Source organism: Bidens hawaiensis, unplaced genomic scaffold, assembly GCF_021521415.1.
Source record: "Bidens hawaiensis isolate Kalapana, Puna unplaced genomic scaffold, B.hawaiensis_p1.1 tig00009985_1, whole genome shotgun sequence".
Taxonomy (NCBI): Eukaryota; Viridiplantae; Streptophyta; class Magnoliopsida; order Asterales; family Asteraceae; genus Bidens; species Bidens hawaiensis.
Window position 1 is genome coordinate 128851 of NW_027491758.1, and position 22730 is coordinate 151580.

Sequence of the window (22730 nt, forward strand, 5' to 3'; positions counted from 1 at the left end):
TACCAATTGTTGGAAATCAGGCCCAAGAACACAATATTTGATCTCAACCAAGATGACTCTTTCTCTGTTTTATTATAATTCTTGACTTTTACAAATTACATAAACCATAACCATCCATTTATACTAAATTAACAACTTGCAAAACAAGACAACTTATTATAGGAAACTGAATAACCAGTTTATTCTTACCATACTAAATAAACGTACCAAAATAAACTTACTAAAATACTTTCACTTAGCCCCTTCAAATTTCTTGATGAACCGTTTCAAGATTAACATCCAATAATATGTTTTAATAGTTACATTTAAATATAAAACAGATATAGATTCTAATTAAACAAAACCAACTTATGGAGCCATAAGCTTACTTGAGTTGACACTTTCAGCTCGATTTAAATAAACGAGTAAATCTAAACTAAACCGAGCTAACTCCTCTAGCTCAAGCCGAAGCCGGGTCAAGTAGCTTGTTAAACAACCATTCTCAAAAAGGTATTTAAAAACTTGCATCTTTGTAAAAAGGGAAGTGAATTCAACTTGTAACTCAAAAGAAACTTGTTTCGATGGTGAAACAAGAAATAAAGAAAAAGAAAAAGAAAAAGAAAATGTAAAAAATCAATGACAAGTAAGATCTAAATTACAAAACAGGGGCCCACCACTATTGCAGCTACAAATAAATACCCACTCCCTCTTTCCAATCGAACTCATTCATTCATCATCCCCCAACCCAACCATTCTTCCTTTCCCCTATTTTCACTTCACCATTATTACCACTTCATCTCTCTCTTTCTTCCTGAAAATAACCACACACCAAACAACACAAACAAACTACCTTCAATCTCTTCCCAATTAAGTATTCATATACACTTAATTATAATTAAAATGGTGGACGTTGATAGGAGAATGAGCGGCTTAAACCACGCACACCTCGCCGGCCTCCGCCGTCTCTCCGCCAGAGCCGCCGCATCGTCACCCTCAACCCCACTCCCCGCTCGCAACAGCCTCATCTCCTTCACTTCCTTAGCCGACAAAGTCTTGACCCACCTTAAAAACTCCAACGTACGGGTCCAACAAGGCCTATCAGAAACCGAGTTCGCCAGGGCTGAAGCCGAGTTCGGGTTCGCATTCCCACCCGACCTTAAAGCGGTTCTCTCATCCGGGTTGCCGGTCGGACCGGGGTTTCCAGACTGGCGGTCCACTGGGAGTTCACGACAACAGTTACGTGCCACGTTGGATCTCCCTATAGCGTCTATATCGTTACATATTGCGAGAAACGCATTGTGGTCGAAATCATGGGGCGTCCGACCCACGGATCCGGAAAAGGCGATTAAGATTGCGAGAAACGCTTTGAAACGGGCCCCGCTTTTGGTACCGGTTTTTAACCATTGTTATATTCCGTGTAACCCTTTGTTGGCTGGAAACCCTGTATTCTACGTCGACGAGAATCAAATATTTTGTTGTGGGTTTGATCTGTCTGATTTTTTTGACCGTGAGAGAACAACTCTGTTTGTCAACCCCGATGTTACGAAACAAAAACAACGTTGTACGAGTGAGAAACATGTTGTCGGGATGTTGTCGGGTGTGAGTCGGAGGAGCCTTGACGCCGTCGCAGGTGGTCGGACGCCGAGATGGGTTGAGTTTTGGAGTGACGCCGCCGTGGACCGCCGGAAACGAAACTCGAACTCGTCATCCTCGTACTCGTCGTCGCCGGACAGGTTGTTTGAGATTCCTAAAACCGGGGTTCCGAAATGGGTTGATTCGTATGTGAAGCAGATCGGGTCGGTTTTGAAAGATGGCGGGTGGGGTGAGTCTGACGTGGCGGATATTGTGGACGTGTCGTCTGCCGGGATATTTGACGGCGCGATGGTGTTGGTGGATAATCAGGCGGTGCTGGACGCGCTTCTTGTGAAAGCGAATCGGTTGTCGGAGAGTTTACAGAAAGCCGGGTGGAGCTCCGAAGAGGTTTCGGATGCGTTCGGGTTTGATTTTCGGCAGGTGAAGGAACGGAAGCCGGTGAAGAACATATCGCCGGAGTTGGTGGAGAAGATTGGAAGACTAGTGGAATCTGTCTCCAAATCTTGACGGACTTATCGCCAGAGTTTGCGGTAGCCGACAGACACCGATATTTTTTTTTATTTTATTTTTTGGAAATATGAAAATACGAATATGCATAATAATAAACTCCGTATAAAGAAAAGTGAAAATTGTTAATCTTGAACACTATTTTCGGTTATTAGATCCATGGTATATTTTAATATTTGTATTTTATTTTGTAGTTTTTATCTTACTGAAAAATAAAATATTGTTAAAAGTTACTTTTACAATCATGTTAACATACTTCAATATTAATATAAGCAAGTATTTCATCTCTTTTATTATTTTATTAGTTTATTTTTCAATTTTGTAAAAAACTTTAACTATGCAACAATGTTTATACTACTGGGTCGGTTGTCTATTAGAAAGACAAAATCTTTGAAAACCTTGAGTTCGTAGGGATTGAGAGGCATTGAATTCATGTTCTACGTACGAGAAAAATTAAAAAGAAATTTGTAGTATAAAATACAACAATGTTTATACTAAAATTATTTTGTTAACTTTCTATTAATATGGTATAGTTAGAAAAAAAAAATATAAAAAATGACAGCACGCTGACCCTTTGTATAATAGTTGGGAATAAGAAAATAACAAAAGTTAGGTTAATAATGAAGGAATGCACGTGTGGGGGCTCTTTTTTGAAAGAAAAAAAAATACATTATGGAAATCGAAAAAGCAAACAGTGTGAACAACCGCAACGATGTCGTTTGGTACTTCGGAAACGGTGTGTTGTGAGGGGACCGTGTTTCAGGTGGATAGGATAGTATGGGAAAAGGGCGTTGTTTGGGCGGTTCAACATCATAAATCAGATTTCATGTTAAAGAACTTATGTTATAAATATTATGAAAATAAAATAAAAGGTAAATTCTAATATTGTCTTTTTTCCATCTGCTTATTCCAAAAATGTCAATCCTTTTCAAAACTATATGATACGTCATACGACTCTTTGAAACATGGACTTGTCGCCGACTGCCACTCTTATCCCCATTGTCGGTGACGGTTCGTGAACGGAGCCGTGCATTTTTTAAGTTTGTCGTAGACGGCACAACCCGAGATTTGCAGTCTTGGGAGTCATCAAAGCATATCTGAAATGGCATTGCAGGGGCGACGTCATTACGCTCAAACTTAGGAGGCGACGAAGGATTCTAACTGCGTCTCCGGCATCGGCTGCGAAGAGAAGTATGAATCCTTTCCCCAAAGGATCTCGTTTGCCATTAAAAAAGGGGTGGCGGCGCAACTTGTTGCCCGCTTATCAACCTCTCTATTATAATTGGATATTTGGATCATTTTATATAATATATGAAAGTTTATTATTTAAACTATACCCTTCATCTTTCTCTATCAACGAAATTAGAGAAGTATGAACACATTTTGAGAAAATCTAGAGTTTTTGTTAGGATTTGACGGAATGTTGGGAGGATTTTTAAAGAGAGAAAGTTTGCGATGAGAGAGAAAGCAAAGAATTTAACGAGTATGTTCTTAGCGTGATGAGTCTGACCTAAGAACTAGCTGTTAATCAACGATGCTTTTTCTACCCTTACTTTCACTTCTCAAATGTGTCTCAGGTGACCTCTTTGAAGACATGTTGCCGTTGACTTGGAAATTCCTTGTAGTGGTTTGGTGGCGAAGACACGATGAACTCAAAACAGGCGTCGACGACAGACTGTAAACAAGTTGGTCGGAGCCGCTAGGGTTAGGGTGACATGTTGAAAGCGTCTTTATACTAATATGAAGTGTTCTGACATGTTTTAAATGGATAGTTTAGACTTAAAATGAATCTAAGAGACAAATAGAGAATCTCTCCACTAAAAGGAGAAAATGAGAAACTTTCTTTTTTTTTTTATAGAAATTATATTTCATAGAAACATCTAAACGATTTACAATGAAGTGGCAGGTAAGCGGGCAATAAGCTGCGCCGCAACCCCCTTTTGGATACCAAACCCAATCCGACTAAAAACAAAGTTTTGATTCTTATGGGCTGATACGTTACTATACACAACTTTATTATAAAAATAGTTACGGATAACTTTGTTTTGTCTAGAAAAAAATATTATACGACCAGTATCTATCATAAGAAGTATATAAACATAAAAACAAACATTGTAGAGAATGAAGACATGGAAGAACCTATTCTTGTTGAGGTTATGGGGTTTACCTGGGCCGTTGGGTGAGTTTAAGCACGTGAGTTACGTAGGTGTCACATTTGCAAGAGATGTATCCTTCTCACACTCATATACCTAGGAAAGGTGCGGTAAGGTTGTTAGTGTTTCTAAACAAACTATCCTACTATACTATTAAAACAAATTAGTTTGCCTCCACATGGCCCTTTCCTATTGAACGATTTCCATATCTTCCAAATATAACTATCACTTCTCTATTTTTCTTACCAATTAAATAATTCAAAAATACTAATAATTAAAATACTTAATTAAAATAGTTATGTAACCATGAAAGAGAAACCTGGTTTCCAATTTTGTTTTCTTTCATCTTCAATTCAATACACACATTCTTTCATACCAAACCTTTTAACCTAATCAATCAAAGCCTCCATTCAATCGGCCATTATTGTATATCAATCGGATAATGATTTCGTTATGATCTTCATATAAAATCGAAACCGGATATCGGATTATAAATTGGGCAAGTGACGGTATTGGATAATAACGATTGCTTTGATTCGATCCTGGAAACGATTTCAGAAGATCCATGGCGATTGTTACTCAGATCTTCACATCGACAGTTAGTATTTTACATTGTTAGGTTTGTATCTTCACATCGATGGTTAGTATTACATTAACATATTAACCTAGGTTATTATTTTACATTCTTAGCTTACTATGTTTAATGTTTAATTGATATGTTTCCTATGGTTAATGGTTAATGTTTAATGTAAATTTTTTTAACCTATAGTTTAGATTATTAACCTAGGTTAGTATTTTACATTCTTAGGTCATCTGGTTGAATTGTTAATTGTTTATGTAAATTTATATGTTTCCTCTGTTTAATGTGTAATGTTTAATGTTTAATGTTTACTGTTTAATGTCTAATGTTAAAAAATTTAAATTATGATATTTCTTATATTTTGAATGTAATTGTTATGATGACATGTTTCCTAATAAATTATGGTATTTCTTAGTATTTTAAATTGTTTAATGTGTAACCGTTTCTAAATTTGATTAACAGTAATTGCTTTTTATTAAATCATATAATTACTATAAGTTTACAACTCTTTACGGATTTGAATTTGAATTCAAATTCAACTTAGCTTGTTTAATTTTGTAAACATGAATCGCCCATTTTATTTAATTGATTCATATTGGTCATATTGATATGTTTCCTTTGTTTCCTATTTTTATTTCGGGCAAATTATGGTATTTGTTAAATATTCAATTTTTAATGTGCAACTGATTTTAAAATCAACTTAATATGTCTTAATCCGAAAAGTAGACATGAACATGTCTACTTTTCGGATTTGTTGGAAGCATGGTAAATGACTTTTAACCGAATTAACTCTTTTTTTGTAAATTAATGTGAAAATATACGTTCTGAAGCATTTTGGTCTGAATTATAATGAAAATATTGAAAATTAAATATTGATTTTTTACTGCTAAAACTCTTTATACTACAAAAAAAATCATATAAATAAATGACATATACTTCATATAGTAAATTAGGATACATATAGATTATAAATATATAATTCAACTTCAATAATTTAATGCTAAACACCAAGATATATAATAGGTATTCTCTATATTTGCAATATTTATACAAAACGTTTGGAGAAAATTAAGAAAATACACATTTTCCCGAGTTTAAATGCATATGAGGAGATTTTAAATCCAAATTTGAAACCAATCTTATATAAAAAATAATGCACTGTTGCTCGAATCCCAGTTTAAAAAACAATTTGTAGTTACCATACAAATCCAAATTTTTCGACAATAATGAACCTTTATCTGCTTTAATTTGCAATTAACTGTGGCTTTAAAATTATATTCTAACAAACCTGTAACGTCAATTTTAATATTTCCTTATTTCACCATTAATGTTAATAAATGAATTGATTTTTTTTTTTAACAACTAATTTCTTTTTTTGTACACTATGGGTATTTAACCCATGACCTCCCCTTTTACACCCGTACCACCTTACCACCCCATCAAAGTGGGAATGGCATAATAAATGAATTGATTAGGATTTATATATAATAAAAACAAATTTAAATTCATATATTGACATGACTTAAAAGATAAATGACCATATATTGAAATAAGTGAAAAAAATTGTAAGGATGACTATGAGGATGACAGGTGGCAAAAATATATAGTCTTTAATTAGAATAGATAGATACTTTTGATCCGCATTGATTTTTTTATTTTTATTATTTTATCGTTTTCTAATAATTAGTTAGCAGTGTATATATATTATTGTTCAGCAATTGTGTGATAGGAAGACGAGACGAAAATGGTGTGTGCATGTGAGTTCCGTACGGGTGTGAAATAGAAAGCAGATGCTTTGGTTTTTTCAGACCTCCAGCCGGTTGACAATTTGACTTGTTTCCCCACCTTTTTTAAACTGATTTGAAAACTTATAATATTAGGATATTCATAACTAGAGATGCATAAATTGGATTTTTGCACAAACTAGTTCTAAGTATAGTCAACAAAAGCCAATAAATAGGTTTGGTAGGAATCGGTTTCAGACATGGCTGGGTTTTTGACCGGGTGGAGGTGAAACTGAACCTTGGTTCATACTTGCGGGTCAGGTACGACTGGGTCCAATTCCAGACCGCGTCCGAAACTGGGTTTTTTGCCCACCTCTATCCGTGACGGTTGCAAAAAAAAAAACCAATAAAAAAACATAAAAACAAAAAAACACGTCTGGCTAAAGTACCGTCACGTTGATGAGAAACGTCTCACAAATGATTTCACTATCCTATATAATTAAATAGTATTTAAATTATCTAAGTAAATTATATAATTTTTATAAATTAGGGGGTTGATGTCGTTTGCTTCTTGACGCCTCAGTTCAATTTCCTTAACCCCCCCCCCCCCTCCCATAGTGGTGGGGGTTACTGAGCTAACGCGGGCAAAGAGGAACACTATGTTTTAGATGCTCTTATAATAACAAATCATGGGAAAATAATACGATTAAATTTTGTAAACGTATCAATAGATTATTTGATTCTTCTACTATATTTGCATAAACATCCACCTTAATTATATTTTGTGATGGCTCATAACGTATCACGATAGTGACTTTGCAAGAAGATAGTTAGGAAATCACAAAATCTCACCTTTTTTGCAAAATTGCAAATGCACTAACGCCTATGTAAATTCTTTCTTACTTTGCCTGATCACACCATCTTAAACTCTATATTATCACTTATGCCAATTACAAGTCAATGGTTTCTTATGTTATTTATAAGAGTGTTGGATGTTGAGCAAAGAGTAGATTTTTATGCGTTGTTATTCAACAATTATAACTTAATGTAAAAGACAAGAATTATATCGACCGAGAAAAGTGTGTATAGTCTAAAAAAAGCACTCGAACCATACGATGTATTCTATTATGATTATCGACTCAATATATTTTGGGCGGTGGGTGCGCATTCTTTTTAAATAGTTGTGCATTTAAAGATTAAAGAAAAATGAAAAATACGAATACTAATAAATGCTCCCAAGTCTCAAACGGTTCCTTTGGGGTAGTTAGCACACATGACTAAAACGACCGTTGCCTCACAGTCACGTGCATCCCACGTCCTCCGATATCCATACTCATTTACTCCTCTTCATGTGCTACTTACTCTGCCACCATCCAATTTTAGATATATACATCTTATTTATTTAAATTAAAGTACTTTTTTTTTAAATAAAATACATATAGCTGCACATATTGATATTTTTATACTCTAACATTTAAAAAAAAGTCAGGAAACTTTTTACTCATTTTGTGTAAAACAAGAGACCGTGATTTGGACACGAGATCGTGATTTGGATCAAATGTGCGATTATTAATTGTTTAGAACCAAAATGCAATATCTACAAATCATAAGAACCAACCATGCTATTAAGTTATGGTTGGTGATAGTGTTTTTTTCTAACAATAAATATTTTCACAACGATTTGATTGAAGGCTACCACCTTTGACACTAAACAAAGCTAGTGGATTTTTAAGTCATTCTTTAATAAATTAGGGATTGTTTGGTAGCCGTTTAATAGTTATTAAAAGGCTAACTCTTAATGATATGTTATGAACCATTAAGAGTTAGCCTTTTAATGGCCTTTAAGATACTACCAAACAACCCTAATTTGATCTAGATAAAGATAAACTATATATAAGTTAATTTGATTACCTCAAATTAAACAACGGGTTAGTTATCTGAATCCACTAAAATTAGAAAAAGTGTTAAAATGGACAACTATTATCAAAATTAGTTACTTAGAAAATGTCTTAATGAGTTAGCACCATTGATTACTATTGTTTGTCTCCGCTTAGGTTGTTTATTAATCGAATAGGAATCGAATAACCCGAAATTCAAATAGAACAACACCGAAGTATCTCATACCGAACCGCCAACTGAATTAGCCGAATTCAATTACATATATACACAGAGACACTTATAATTCATTGAGTTGAGCTTCAGGCTAATTTGGTTTATTCAAATAATCTTAACCTGATCGGGTTTTACAAACTTTAAGGGAATTCTGATCAATATCACTTAAGTTTTAAGACTTTCAAATTTATATACCCTGAATTACCCTATAACCGATTCGATGAACACCGTAGTCTCCACCATCTATTTGTTGTCACTCGCACCATACTGCCACCACCGCCTCACACTTTTTCTCTAAACAACTCATTTTAGCACGACTCTATTTGAATTATAGTTTGTTTAATTCCAAACCACATCGACCTGGATCCGTTTGGATCCATCACCCATGGCCCAGTTAGCCAAGCATATCTGCAACATAATATACATCATTTATTGCACGAAGTTCTAATTCATTGTAAGCAACATAACATCAACCGATATGTGTGGGGATATGCATCTGTTTTGGGTTACAATGTGATATATCATATCCATGGTCTACGTAGGTTATGGGGTGGGGGCCCCTAATGGTTTATGTGGGGTTACCATGCCATGAGAGACATAACCACAAGTGTGATCTGTCAAAGCATGGGAAGATGTTATATCTATATGTGGATAGTGAAAGTTGTCACTAGTCAACTTCTATTTTCAATTTAATGCAAAACAAATAAATTAAAAACATATAAATGTCAAGTTTTTATTATTTCAATCATATCATTTAGTATATAGAGCAAAAGATTCAAATAGAAATGTTTTTTCTTATTAACGTCATAAAATATAAAAACGATTGACATGATCAATTGATATGACTTGTGTGGTTAGCAATAGTGAAGGTTGCTTAGGCCCGAGGTGGCCTGACCCCTGTTTTTCGCAGTAGCGTAAATATTATTCGTTTCGTCCGAAAATTTTTATATGTAGTGTAAATTTAGCCATTTTGGCCGAAATCTTATATACGCAGTGTAAAATTTAGCCGTTTTCGGCCAAAATTTTCAATACATAGTGTAAATTTAGCCGTTTTTTGCCAAAAAATTTAGCCCGCCCCCCTTTGTTTGTAAAATTTTATATACATTTTGAGTCTAGCCCCCGATTTCTTAGTCCAAACTTCGCCACTGGCGGTTAGTACAATAAAAATTCACCGCATTTCACGAGCTTATTCGGATTACTTTTGTGAATAATATTTCATGTGTATCATGGTTCATTTAATCTGATCCCTATCACGTTTTCTGGTTGACAAGATTGTCATGCTTATTGTCAAACATTAGTTGCTTATTGTCAAACATTAATTAGTTATATGTAACATAAAGCATGTGTCGATTATTTAATGGTGAGTTTTTGTCCTTTTTGGACTCTTCAAAGGCATGGTATAATGCATGTGTTCCTTTGTCATATGGGATGGGGATATCCCACGATTCAACTTTAAAGGTTGTCCCCTTAAATGTTTATCAAATCAAGAACCATATAACAACGTTAAATTAGGATGATAGTTAAGTAAGCAAGTAATGTTAAACCTCAAAAAACTGTGAATTTGGTGACTCTTGATTAAATGAGAGTTGAGTCGCTCCTCGTATTCAATTTGAGCAAAACGTTTAGCTTGTAGTACTCTCAAAAAACTTGTGGTTTGATGGGTAGGGATGAAAAAAAACAGAAAACATAGACGAAATACTTGAAACATTCAGGACGGGTATACCCGAAACGCAATGGTATTGGGCCGTATGAGATTGGTTTTAAAAATATTTCCAGATTTTAAACTTGGTGCTTTGTTAAAATTTTAATTTTAAAAATTTTTGTTTTTTGTCAACGTCACTCGAACCTAGTGTCTTTGAGTGTGTAAGTGATGTATATAAACATCTTTTTAGCATTAAATAATCTCTAAAAACTGCAACTTTTATCGTATAATATTGTTAAAATAACTACTTATCATGTTAAAATGTATTTTTAGGTGAATCCAAGCCTCAAACGAAGAAACGAACGAAAAACCGAAGAAAAACCAAAGAAAACCCAAGAAAACAGCAAAACATGGGGCTGTGCTTCAGAAAGCACGGGGCCGTGCTTCTGAAAGCACGGGGCCGTGCTTACCTATCAGAAAAGACAAAAATCTACAAGAAAAGACAAAATAGCGGATAACTAGACACGGGGCCGTGCTTCAATGGACACGGGGCCGTGGTCACCTTCTAGAAAAAGACAAAATGAATTTGGCACATGTCATAATAAAACACGGGGGCGTGCCTACCTAAGCACGGAGCCGTGCTCGCCTTTCAGAAACGATAAAAAGAATTAGCACATGTCACTAAAAAGCACGGGGCCGTGCCTCAGGAAGCACGGGGACGTGGTGAGTCATCATGTACGATCTGACAACATGCAACTGGGAAACGTAGACACGAGGCCGTGCTTAATAAAGCACGGGGCCGTGCTTCTCTCTCCAGACAACCTATAAATAGTGGCTCTTATGCCATTTGAAGAGTGTGAATTGAAAAGATTTCTATCCGATTCTCTCTTATAAAAACACACGCTAACACTCCCATAGAAGGTTTAGTGAAGAGTTTGATGGCTTGGAGATCATCTCCATCAACCATCATCATCAACCATCATCACCATCATTAAGAATGAAGATTCATCTACATTTGGTTAGATCATTCCAAGTTTAATCATGTATTTGTTATCATCATTCATCTTAATGTTTATCATTATGCTCATTATGAGCTAAACTCATTTTACTATCTAAAATCTATGAAGAAGCTTTGTTTTGCTTGATAATTATACAAAACATGTGGTGTAGTCTAGTAGAGTACATGGTTATATTACAATTATCTTTTGATGAGAAATGTTTCACCATCTTAAATCACTAATTCAAAGTTGGCGGTTGTCAATTCTATTGGCAATCGTTCATGATCGATTCATGTTCTTGAAAGATAGAAATACTTTGATACATTATCGAAACATGGATCCTTATATTGTACTTAGAAATGATCAGATATAAGTTATAATGTATTTCTCTAAATCTTGGTAATCCGAAAATGGCTTTGCTTAGGATATCAAGCAAGTTAAAGAAATCATATGTTAACGGAATGTGTAATCATAACCTACATAAATCAACCAAGGGGAGGTTGTGTGATGAACTACAACCACCTGAAGTTGTTAGAATTGGCATTTGAGAAATCGAAGTCAATCCTAATCTTTCTACTTTACGAAACTACTTGCCAACTTAAATTGACATCATTGAGATGGCATGACATTAGGAAAGGGTGGACTTTAAAATGCGCATGCTATCTCCTTAGTGCCAAAGATGCTCACTTAAGGTTTAAGGAGCTATCTATCATATATTACTACGACAAGTTTACCACATGTTTAAATATTAATTATCAATGCTAAAATGGAGTGGATTCTTGATCTTAGATGGTAACCTTCGCATAATTGAACAACTCGTTTTGAATCTGTTGTCTTGGTCACCTATATATTATATGTATAAGTATTTATATTTTATAAAAAGTTCAAAAATTATCCCCAAAATGATTAAAACCTCCGATTAAATTAAAACAACGATTTATCATTAGAAACATTTGTTTCCACAGATCGATACTTGGTTCTTACCTACTATTCTGCATATACGATAGGTACACTTGCCTATTTTGTGTGTGTTTAGTCTTTGTAGAAATCACTTTTATAAATTTAAAACACGATCTTGTGCAAAAGCAATTCATTCAACCTCTTTCATATTTACGCACACACGCGCACCAAGTTTTTGGCGCCGTTGATGAGGACACAGTACGTTTCTAAGAACAATCCAAGTTTTAATTTAATCATTGTCTATAATTGTACAAATTTTTAAACTTCTAACTTATTATACTGTTAAATTATTTTTTTTTCTAAAATATATAATTTTACGGCTAGCCTAATTTTAACCTTTATTTACCTTACCTTTACTTTAGCTTAACTAATTTAGACCCTAGTTTAGTTTAAAATAGCTTAGCCTAACTCATAGTTTAACTTAGACTAACTTTAGCTAACTTTTACTTTAGTTTTCATTTTGATTTAGTCCCATGTATGTCCTCTACTTTTGAATCCGAGCTTGTTTCTCCAATTTCTGAACCGGAACGACTCTTTCGTCGACGAACTCGTAAACGGACCACAGAAACCGCCGAAGCAATCAAAGACGAATCAGTAAACGCCACCACATATGGAGAAAATCAAACCGAAGAAATGATGGCGGCCCAGAACAATGAGCCGAACATGAGCCAGTATGCCAAGCCAACTCTCGAAGGCTATGGCAATGGAGTGGCTCCACCCGAAATCACCGAAAATTTCGAAATCAAATCAAGCACCATTCATATGGTGGAAAATTCAGTTCAATTTCACGGTCTCCTCGACGGAGATCCTCTTTCTCACATATCTAGATGTGACACTCGACAATTTCAGGTTAACTCCGTTAATCCAAACTCCGTCAATTCAAACTTAAGATCACTTGATCTATAACGCACATCTCATTACATTTATACTAGGGTTTTAAATGACGCTTGACAATCACTACACATGTAGTCTTTCGGGATTGCACCGAAACGCAAACGAGTTAACTCAAACCATTGGTGAACAAACGATAAACATCAAAACAATAAGTATTTGATAATTATGTGTTAGGCTTATGTGTTATTTGATAATTATGTGTAGAACATTAACTCAAGATGCAAAAAGCTATTTTATGCTAGAAAAGTAATAACTAAAAGTAGAGGGGCCATTGTGTAACATGTTATTATTAAATAATAACAAAACCCTAACCTCTTCCCTCCCCTCCCAAACCCGATCGCCCCCCCTCCTTCTCCCTTGGCTGCCGTCACACTACACACACATACATACAAGGATTTTCAAGTTTGGTTGAAGAATTAAGGTGCTAGGAAGGTATTAACAACTCCTCTATGCGTTATATATGTTTAATTTTGATATTGAATGGGTTAATCCAAAACCCTAAGTCACGAAATTGATGATTAAGATGAGTTAGGGTTTGATTATATGCTTGATGATGATTGCTAATGAAATTGATAACTAGTTGTGTTATTGTTGTTTGATAATCACTTGTTCTTTGATTTAAACTTTCAAGAAAAACCCTAACTATGGGTGTAATGTGATATTGATATGCATGGTTGGTAAATATTGTGACTAGAGTGTTATATGCATGTATTATGGTTCATAGATTGTTGTTATGTTGAGTTTTGATGAAAACTGGTACTGGACAGATTGTTAAGTTTATGTTTAGACGACTGTAACTGAATGTTAATGTGGTAATTGGTAGAAATTATTAACACTAATGTGTACTAGGTTGAGTCTAGTTTCTATAAAGTCCAAGTTTGTAATTTTTGGACGTGTAAAAGTTAACTTTTATTATTTTACAAAACTGAGGTGCAAGTCTGAATTGTGAGGTCAGCTGTTAGGCTGTTTTGTAATTATCATATCTCATAAACTACAAGACCAAATGGGTTGGTTCCACTTCTGGGAGTTAACATGTTGAGTTAAGAACCTAACCCAATTGGTCTTGCATTAATTGAATTTACCATTTAACAGGAATAACAAATATCATTCTGTTGCGCATGATTTTGACTGCTGTGAGTTTACTGTAATGTTTTGGTTATTGTGAGAAATCTATGTGGAATAAAAATACAATAAAAATAGTTTTGGAAACCTAACTCATGTGTTCTTTTGTGACGATTTTTGGTGAATTATTTGATATATTATGATCTGTTGGATAGAGTAATCTTTCAAGTAGAAATCTGTCTTGATAAAACTAGCTGCTGAACTATGTGAAAATACATGAAACGTGCTTGTTGTTAGATATTGCTATGTTTTTGACTAAATTGCCCTTATGGGGAATGATTGCTAGTAATGTACAATGTTAGTACTTGATACTTATGTAGTTGTTTACACATGAAACGTGTCACCAATGTGCTTGTCGAGTCACACAAAATTCACAAACGAAACGCGAAACGTATCTCATGCATATGTATTATGTGCCGAGTCTAGAGACACAATAATAGTTCCAACACTTAGAAAATCTCATTCTTGTTTTAGAACGCTAGTGAGGATTTTCTGTGACGCACATCTCTCGGTTGACTTGTTTATGAATTCTTCGCAAACAGTGAGTTTCACGTCCCCCTTTTACTCTTTTAAACGTTTTTACTTGGGGGAGATAACATACTCCAAACACTTTAGATTTTGTTATTGGTTATATATCGCTTGTAAGGCTAAGTGGCAAACAAACCAACTAAAGTCCTTCATAACATCGAACCGTTTAATATTTGGATAATAGCGAGTCACTGTTGAGTAGTACTACTGGGTTTGACAAACCCCACCCAACGCTAAAGTCGACTGGAGGTCGAGTGGGTGTAATCTTGGCTAACACATTTTCCATGGTCGTGGTAGACATGGTGGCAAGGCAATTGATAAACAGTCAGCTTCGGTGTCGAACACTTAGTAATACTTGTTTTATAGGATAGCTACCTATAGATATATAATTGACATAACATTATCTGGTAACGCAAAACGCAAACGCAAAACGTAAACGCAATCGCAAACGCTTTATTTATATAAACTTGTGAACTCACCAACCCTGTGTTGACACTTTTAGTATGTTATTCTCAGGTAGCCGAGGCGGGCGCGCGGTATAGGAACATGCATTTCATTGAACTTCATCATTTTTGCAAACTTGTTTTTAAACTGTTATTTATTGGGTTTTAAGTCGTCCTGCGTGACGCAACACTTGGTTTACGAATTTACGTTTCCGCACTTATTTAAACTTAAATGTTTTCGTGGTTTGAAAACTTTATTTATGGTGTTTGATTATAACTAATGATTCCGATCCTGTTAATTCACACACTCTGACGGTAAAACTCCGTTAGTGGATTTTGAGGGTGTGACAGATTGGTATCAGAGCCATTGGTTATAGCGAACTAGAATTTGCATGCATACTAGACTATAACCGAAACGACCCATTAGTTATAATTTTTGCGCACTACATATATATTATATTTAGTCTTTCGTTATCCTTATCTCTTACCTCATTCACTCATACGCGTGCATACACGACTTATCCTGTAGGGATGTCGACGCCACCATCATCATCATCCGACCAGGTGACTCATGCCCATGGAAAGGAACCACAACTACCCACACCTCGTCGCCACCCCGAGTAGTCCCGGAACTAGAAGCCCCTGCACCGAAGAGGTATCGCCTATCTGGAGGCATGTACGACGACGACGTTAGCTGGGATTGGTACCCGAGTCTGATCAGGCGTATGGTTAATCGCGAGCAAGTCCCCTCACTACCTCACCCGAGCCGCCCTGAATATCCCAACACCCTACCCCCCATAACCGAACCGTTAGAGCGTGTTCTCGCAGCTGTTGTTTCCTGTTTAGAGCGTGACGCAGGTTTTATGCGCTCGGCGAGAGCGAACGTTTCCGGATTAATAAGAGATGGAACCGAGGCTAGGGAGGAAATTTCCCGCTTGACAGCGGCTATGAAGGAAGTGCAGGATGCTAATGATCAGCAGATGAAGATTATGAGAAAAATGCAAGCAGAGATGATAGATTTGCAAGAGCAACTCCTTGTGGCGAGATCCCGGACAGAGATAGCTCTAGAGCGTTGCGATATCTTACAGACGCAAATTGCCCAGAATGTAGCAGAACCTGAGGAAGAACCTGAGGAAGAACCTGAGGAGGAACCTGAGGAAGAACCTGAGGAAGATCCCGAGGAGGAACCCGAAGAGGAACTCGAGGAAGAACCGGCTGAGCCGGAGGCACACTCAGAGTTGTTATCATTCTCAGCATCAGACGATGACATCTGAGAATGATAACACCTAGATGGAGGGGTTGTCTCCATCCAAACTATTATTTTCTATGATTTTAAGGATTGGTTTTAAATACTTTGTAGCGAATACAATGGTTTTAATCATGAATTATTATTTGGATTATTATATGGTTGTGATATGATGTTTGTTTCTTTTATTTTTCTTTCTTACCTACCTTTTATTACATGTATGGTGTGTTGCATATGAAACCGAGAATTCATGTCTAACATTTTATGCTGTGATTCTAGGAAATGGCTGGAAGAAGCGCTGGACACGGTCGCGGTAACATCAACCTAACCGCAACAGAACTCCAAATCCTATTGAATGACCATGCGGCGGCAGCTCTAGCCGCACATGTTCAGAATCAAGCCGGAGGTCCAGCCGGAGCATGCACTTTCAAGAACTACCTGGATTGCAAGCCCAATTCATTTAAGGGCACTGAGGGAGCCATAGGTTTCCTGCGTTGGGCTGAGAAGGCAGAATCAGCTTTCGAGATGTGTAACCGTCCACCCGCCAGTAGGGTCAAAATTGCTGCTGGAACACTGGAAGATTCTGCTCCCACTTGGTGGAACTCCAATGTGAAAATTCTTGGGTTGGAATTGGCAAACGCTATGAACTGGGAAGAGTTCAAGAATATGATGTGGGAAGAGTATTGTCCTAGAGAGGAAATAGCGAAGTTGGAATATGAGTTTTGGTCGTTGAAAATGGTGGGTTCCGAGATTGAAGCCTACACCACCCGTTCCCATGAGCTAGCAGTAATGTGTCCACGGATGGTAGACCAGCCGAGTAAGAGAATCGAGATGTATATCGATGGGTTGGTAACACTCAACCCTTACCCGGATTCAAAAAAAGACCGATGAATCAACCCTTCTAGCCTAAACCTCAATTTCAAGATCAAAGTTCTAGTAGCTATCAAAACCCAAGCTACTCAAAGATTGAAGAAATGTTAATCCCTCTCATGACTAAAACAAACGAAGCAGAGATGAAGCCCGACTCAAGATTTGTTGATATAAGCGGAGTACTACTAAAACATGAAGCCGATCTCAAAAGTCAACAAGCATCACTTCAGAACCTAGAAACTCAAATCGGACAAATTGCCCGACAATTATCCGAAAGACCACCTGGCGCTCTTCCAAGCAGCACAATCACCAACCCGAATGCAACAGCTAATGCTGTTACACTCAGAAGCGGTAGAACTACTATTGCCTCACCAACTTCAGAACCAGTTATGGAAAAGGAATTCCCTGATAAAACGCAGGAAAGACTGACCCCAACAAGCACAGTACAGCCCAAGGAGCCAGTCCGAACTTATGTTCCACCTATTCCATACCCTGGAAGACTTAAACAGGAACTATTGGAAGCTCAGTACGGGAAGTTTCTAGAACTCTTTAAGCAACTCCATATCAACATCCCTTTTGTCGAAGCCATCACTCAGATGCCAAAATATGCCAAGTTTCTCAAAGAAGTGCTGACAAACAAAAGGAAGCTGGAGGAGCTCTCGCATGTCACCCTAAGTGAAGAATGTTCAACAGTCCTCCAAAGCAAGCTGCCGACAAAAATGACCGATCCAGGGAGCTTTACTATCCCTTGTCTTATAGGAATTTTGTCTGTTAGCAATGCCCTGGCTAACCTAGGAGCTAGTATTAATTTAACGCCTTATGCGGTTTTTGCAAAACTAGGGATAGGAGAACCAAAGCCCACCCGCATGAGCATTCAATTAGCTGACCGATCTGTTAAATATCCTCTGGCCATTGTTGAAAACATGCTTATTAAGATTGACAAAAAATTTTTCCCAGTAGATTTTGTGATTTTAGACATGGAGGATGACAAAAGTGTACCTTTGATTTTAAGAAGACCATTCTTAGCCACCGCAAAGGCTATTATTGATGTTTGCACCGACAAGCTCACTCTCAGGGTCAATAATGAGGCAATCACTTTTGACATAGGAAAATCTATGCAATATCCGTAATAGCACGATGACACATTATACTGTGTTGACATCATAGATTCCATAGTGAGTTGCTATATGCGAGATTCCTCCATCAATACACAACTAAAAACACAAGTCTTAGACAAAACACTCAACAAACCCATTTTAGAAAACAAATATATAAAAAATGATTATCAGGAAACATCAGAAGTAATATATGAAATCACTGAAAACAATGAAGCATCAAAACCATCAATCGAAGAACCACCAGCCTTAGAGTTAAAAGAACTACCAAACCATCTCGAATACGCCTTCCTAGAAAAAGATTCTCAACTCCCAGTAATTATTTCATCTCACCTTTCCAAAGAAGAGAAAGACGAACTTCTTAAGGTTCTCAAAAACCATAAGAAGGCCATCGCATGGAAGATCATGGATATCAAGGGCATCAGCCCCTCCTTTTGTACTCACAAAATCCTCATGGAAGAAGAATACAAACCCGTGGTCCAACATCGAAGACGTTTCAATCCCAACATGCAAGATGTGGTAAAGAAGGAAGTAATCAAACTCCTTGATGCCGGATTAATCTACCCGATCTCAGATTCACCTTGGGTAAGTCCCGTTCAAGTAGTACCCAAGAAGGGAGGAATGACAGTCGTGATGAACGAGAAGGACGAGCTGATACCAATGAGAACCATCAGAGGATGGCGAGTTTGCACTGATTATCGGAAGCTTAATGATGTCACAAGAAAAGATCATTTTCCACTTCCCTTTATCGGCCAAATGCTTAAGCGATTATCTGGAAAAATGTTCTACTGTTTTCTTGATGGATTTTCCGGATATTTCCAAATTCCCATTGCTCATGAAGATAAGGAGAAAACCACATTTATATATCCCTATGGAACCTTCGTTTACCGAAGAATGCCATTTGGATTATGTAATGCTCCAGCCGTCTTCCAGCATTGCATGGTGGCCATCTTTAATGAAATGATCAAAAATTATATGGAAGTCTTCATGGACGACTTCTCAGTTTTTGGAGAATCCTTCGATCATTGTCTAAAAACCTATACAAAATGTTAACTAGGTGTGAAGAAGTGAATTTGGTACTCAACTGGGAAAAATGCCACTTTATGGTGACGGAAGGCATTGTTCTTGGTCATAAGATTTCTCAAGACGGACTAGAAGTTGATAGATCCAATATAGAAACCATATCCAAACTTCCACCGCCAACTTCAGTCAAAGCCATTAGAAGTTTTCTAGGTCACGCAGGTTTCTACCGCTGCTTCATAAAAGACTTTTCCAAAATTTCTAGACCTATGACCAAACTTCTGGAGAAAGACGCGCCATTCGTCTTCTCTGAAGAATGTGTTGAATCATTCAATATATTAAAAGACAAACTTGTCAACGCACCAATCATGACTACACCCTATTTTGACCCTTCCATTCGAAATCATGTACGATGCAAGTGTCTTTGCAGTTGGAGCCGTACTTGGACAACGCAAAGAAAAACACTTTCACCCAATTTACTATGCTAGTAAAACTCTTAATGATGCACAAGAAAACTACACCAAAACAGAAAAAGAGTTATTAGCAGTAGTTTTCGCCTTTGAAAAGTTTAGATCCTACCTAGTTCTTTCCAAAACCATAGTTTACACTGACCATGCCTCCATACGTTACCTTTTCAACAAACAAGATGCCAAACCCAGACTTATCCGATGGATCCTACTACTCCAAGAATTCGACATAGAATTCAAAGACAAAAGGGGAGCAGAGAATGTCGCCGCAAACCATCTCTCACGCTTAGAATGCACAGCTTCAGAAGAACATCACGAGGAAATCATCAATGATAATTTTCCACATGAAGTTCTCATGCATATCCAAGTAGTCATAGAGGAGAAAGACGTAAGTCCTTGGTATGCCGACTTTGCAAACTACCTAGCTTGTAGAATCCTAAGAAAAGGACTTACTCATCAGCAGCGGAAGAAATTCTTCTCCGACCTTAAGTTTTACTTCTGGGAAGATCCATACTTGTTTAGGATAGGCGCTGATCAAGTTATTCGTAGGTGCGTATCAGGCAAGGAGGCCTTAGACATTCTCAAACACTGCCATGAAGGACCAACTGGTGGACACCACGGTACCGCCACTACGGTCAGAAAAGTGTTTGATGCAGGATTTTTTTGGCCCACCATATACAAAGATACACATACTTTGATCCAAGCATGCGATGCTTGTCAAAGAGCCGGGAACATCTCATCCAAAAATGAAATGGCTCAAAAGGGCATTCAAATTTGTGAGATCTTTGATGTAAGGGGAATAGATTTCGTGGGCCCATTTCCTAACTCATTCGGAAATAAATAAATCCTTGTAGCAGTCGATTACGTATCTAAATGGGTAGAGGCACAAGCTCTTCCAACTAACGACGCTCGAGTAGTTGTACGATTTCTGAAAAGGTTATTTTCACGATTCGGCACTCTCAAGGCCCTAATCAGCGACAGAGGTACCCACTTCTGTAACACTCTAATGAACAAGGTCTTAGCACGATATGGAGTTCACCACCGACTGGCAACACCATATCACCCTCAGATTAGCGGGCAAGTGGAGGTCTCGAATCGAGGAATTAAAAGGATTTTAGAAAGAACTGTAGGAATGAATCGCAAAAATTGAGCAGAAAAGTTAGATGACGCTTTGTGGGCCCTCAGGACGGCTTACAAAACCCCCATAGGAACGACACCCTTCAAACTCGTTTACGGGAAAGCATGTCATCTACCAGTAGAATTAAAACACAAAGCCTACTGGGCTCTCAGAGTAGTAAACTTTGATCTAACATCCGCCGACATAAATCAGGAAGATCAAATTCGTGAGCTCGAGGAACTAAGAATATTGGCCTATGAAAATTCATGGTCTTACAAGGAAAAGACTAAACGCCTGCACGACGCCCATTTGAAAGGAAACAAAAAATTTCAAACCGGCGACCGTGTGCTGTTATACAACGCTGGTCTACGTCTTTTTCCAGGAAAATTGAAATCTCGATGGACAGGTCCATACATAGTTGAATTAGTTTTTGACTATGGGACAATTGAAATTTCAAATTCAAATGGCCAAAAGTTCAAAGTAAATGAACATCTATTAAAGCCATATATCGATGGTCCATTTGAAGAAGTTCTTGAGGTATTAACCCTCCAACTCACTAAATAGGAAATCAAAGAAACCAAGGTCTGGCCAAGACCTTCACAATACTAGGCCTTGTAAATAATTATAAACAAAAAAAAATAAAAAATTAAAACCACGGGGGCGTGCTTCCAAAATCACGGTCCTGTGCCAAAAATCAAGGACCGGCATCTTTGCTGCAAAAATCTCAGTCAGACTGGTTTGTAACAGAATTGTCAGAACAAAAACACGGGCCGTGCTTCCAAAAGCACGGGCCGTGCTTGGGGTGCTGGTTGGCTATAAAAGGCGCCTTGTGTCATTGCATTCCTTGCACCAACCAAAACCAGACCAATAGTCCCTCTAAAAATTCAACATGCCAACTGAAATGAGTGAAGCAATCCCCGTTTCTCGACACCCGAGAAACGATGCCCGCCATGTTTCCAAAACCTAGCTTCTCTTAAAACTTCAAGAACTCGTTAAAGAAGTCACCGAAAATGAATCTCCTTGCTGAGATGCTTCTCGTTCAACTCACCGAATCAGTGGAAAGTATGAAAATAGAACTACGAGACATCAATGAACAACTCCAGTTTCAAGTTCGCGGTTTCACGTACTTTCCACCACCAGGACCATTCGGAGGAGGAGACCCTTTCGGAGAAATGTAGGAAACTTAATTTTCTGCTTTTATGTGTAAACAAGTGCATTATGCACAATATGTTAGGATTTCGGGCTTAACCCGAATATTTTCTTATTTATAGGAAAATCGGTCTTATCCCGTAATTGTTTTAGGACCTTTTAAATTTTAATGGAAAGTAATTTTTAGATACCAAATTTCAAAATTATCATACTAAACGTCATTCTAAGAATTCCAGCTCTCGCGTTTTGCTAAAAGTTACAAGAAAAACATCTGTGACAATAAGCACGGGCCGTGCTTCACTAAGCACGAGGCCGTGGTCACCCCAGAATCTTCAGCATGATACGCGCTGACTCCGTACAATTCTCTGAATCAGAAACATTTATTCCCCTAGCAGCATGGGGCCGTGTTTCTATAATCACGAGGCTGTGTTCAACTTTCCAGTCTCTATATAATGCATGCATAAACTCACCATTCCATTCACACCAAACCCAACATTACTAAAATGGAAAG

At 37.2% G+C, this 22730-nt stretch overlaps 1 protein-coding gene across 1 annotated transcript; it reads left to right on the forward strand.

Moving 5' to 3' along the window:
- The first annotated feature begins 861 nt into the window (after positions 1-861).
- LOC143534016 (uncharacterized) lies at positions 862-2321 on the forward strand. The gene has a single exon (XM_077028625.1). It carries the CDS (start codon positions 880-882, stop codon positions 2077-2079), a length of 1200 nt encoding a protein of 399 aa, XP_076884740.1. The 5' UTR covers positions 862-879; the 3' UTR covers positions 2080-2321.
- The last annotated feature ends 20409 nt before the right edge of the window (positions 2322-22730 follow it).

Excerpts from the sequence above, each read along its gene's own strand:
- LOC143534016 (XM_077028625.1), top strand. The coding sequence starts at position 880 with ATGGTGGACGTTGATAGGAGAATGAGCGGCTTAAACCACGCACACCTC.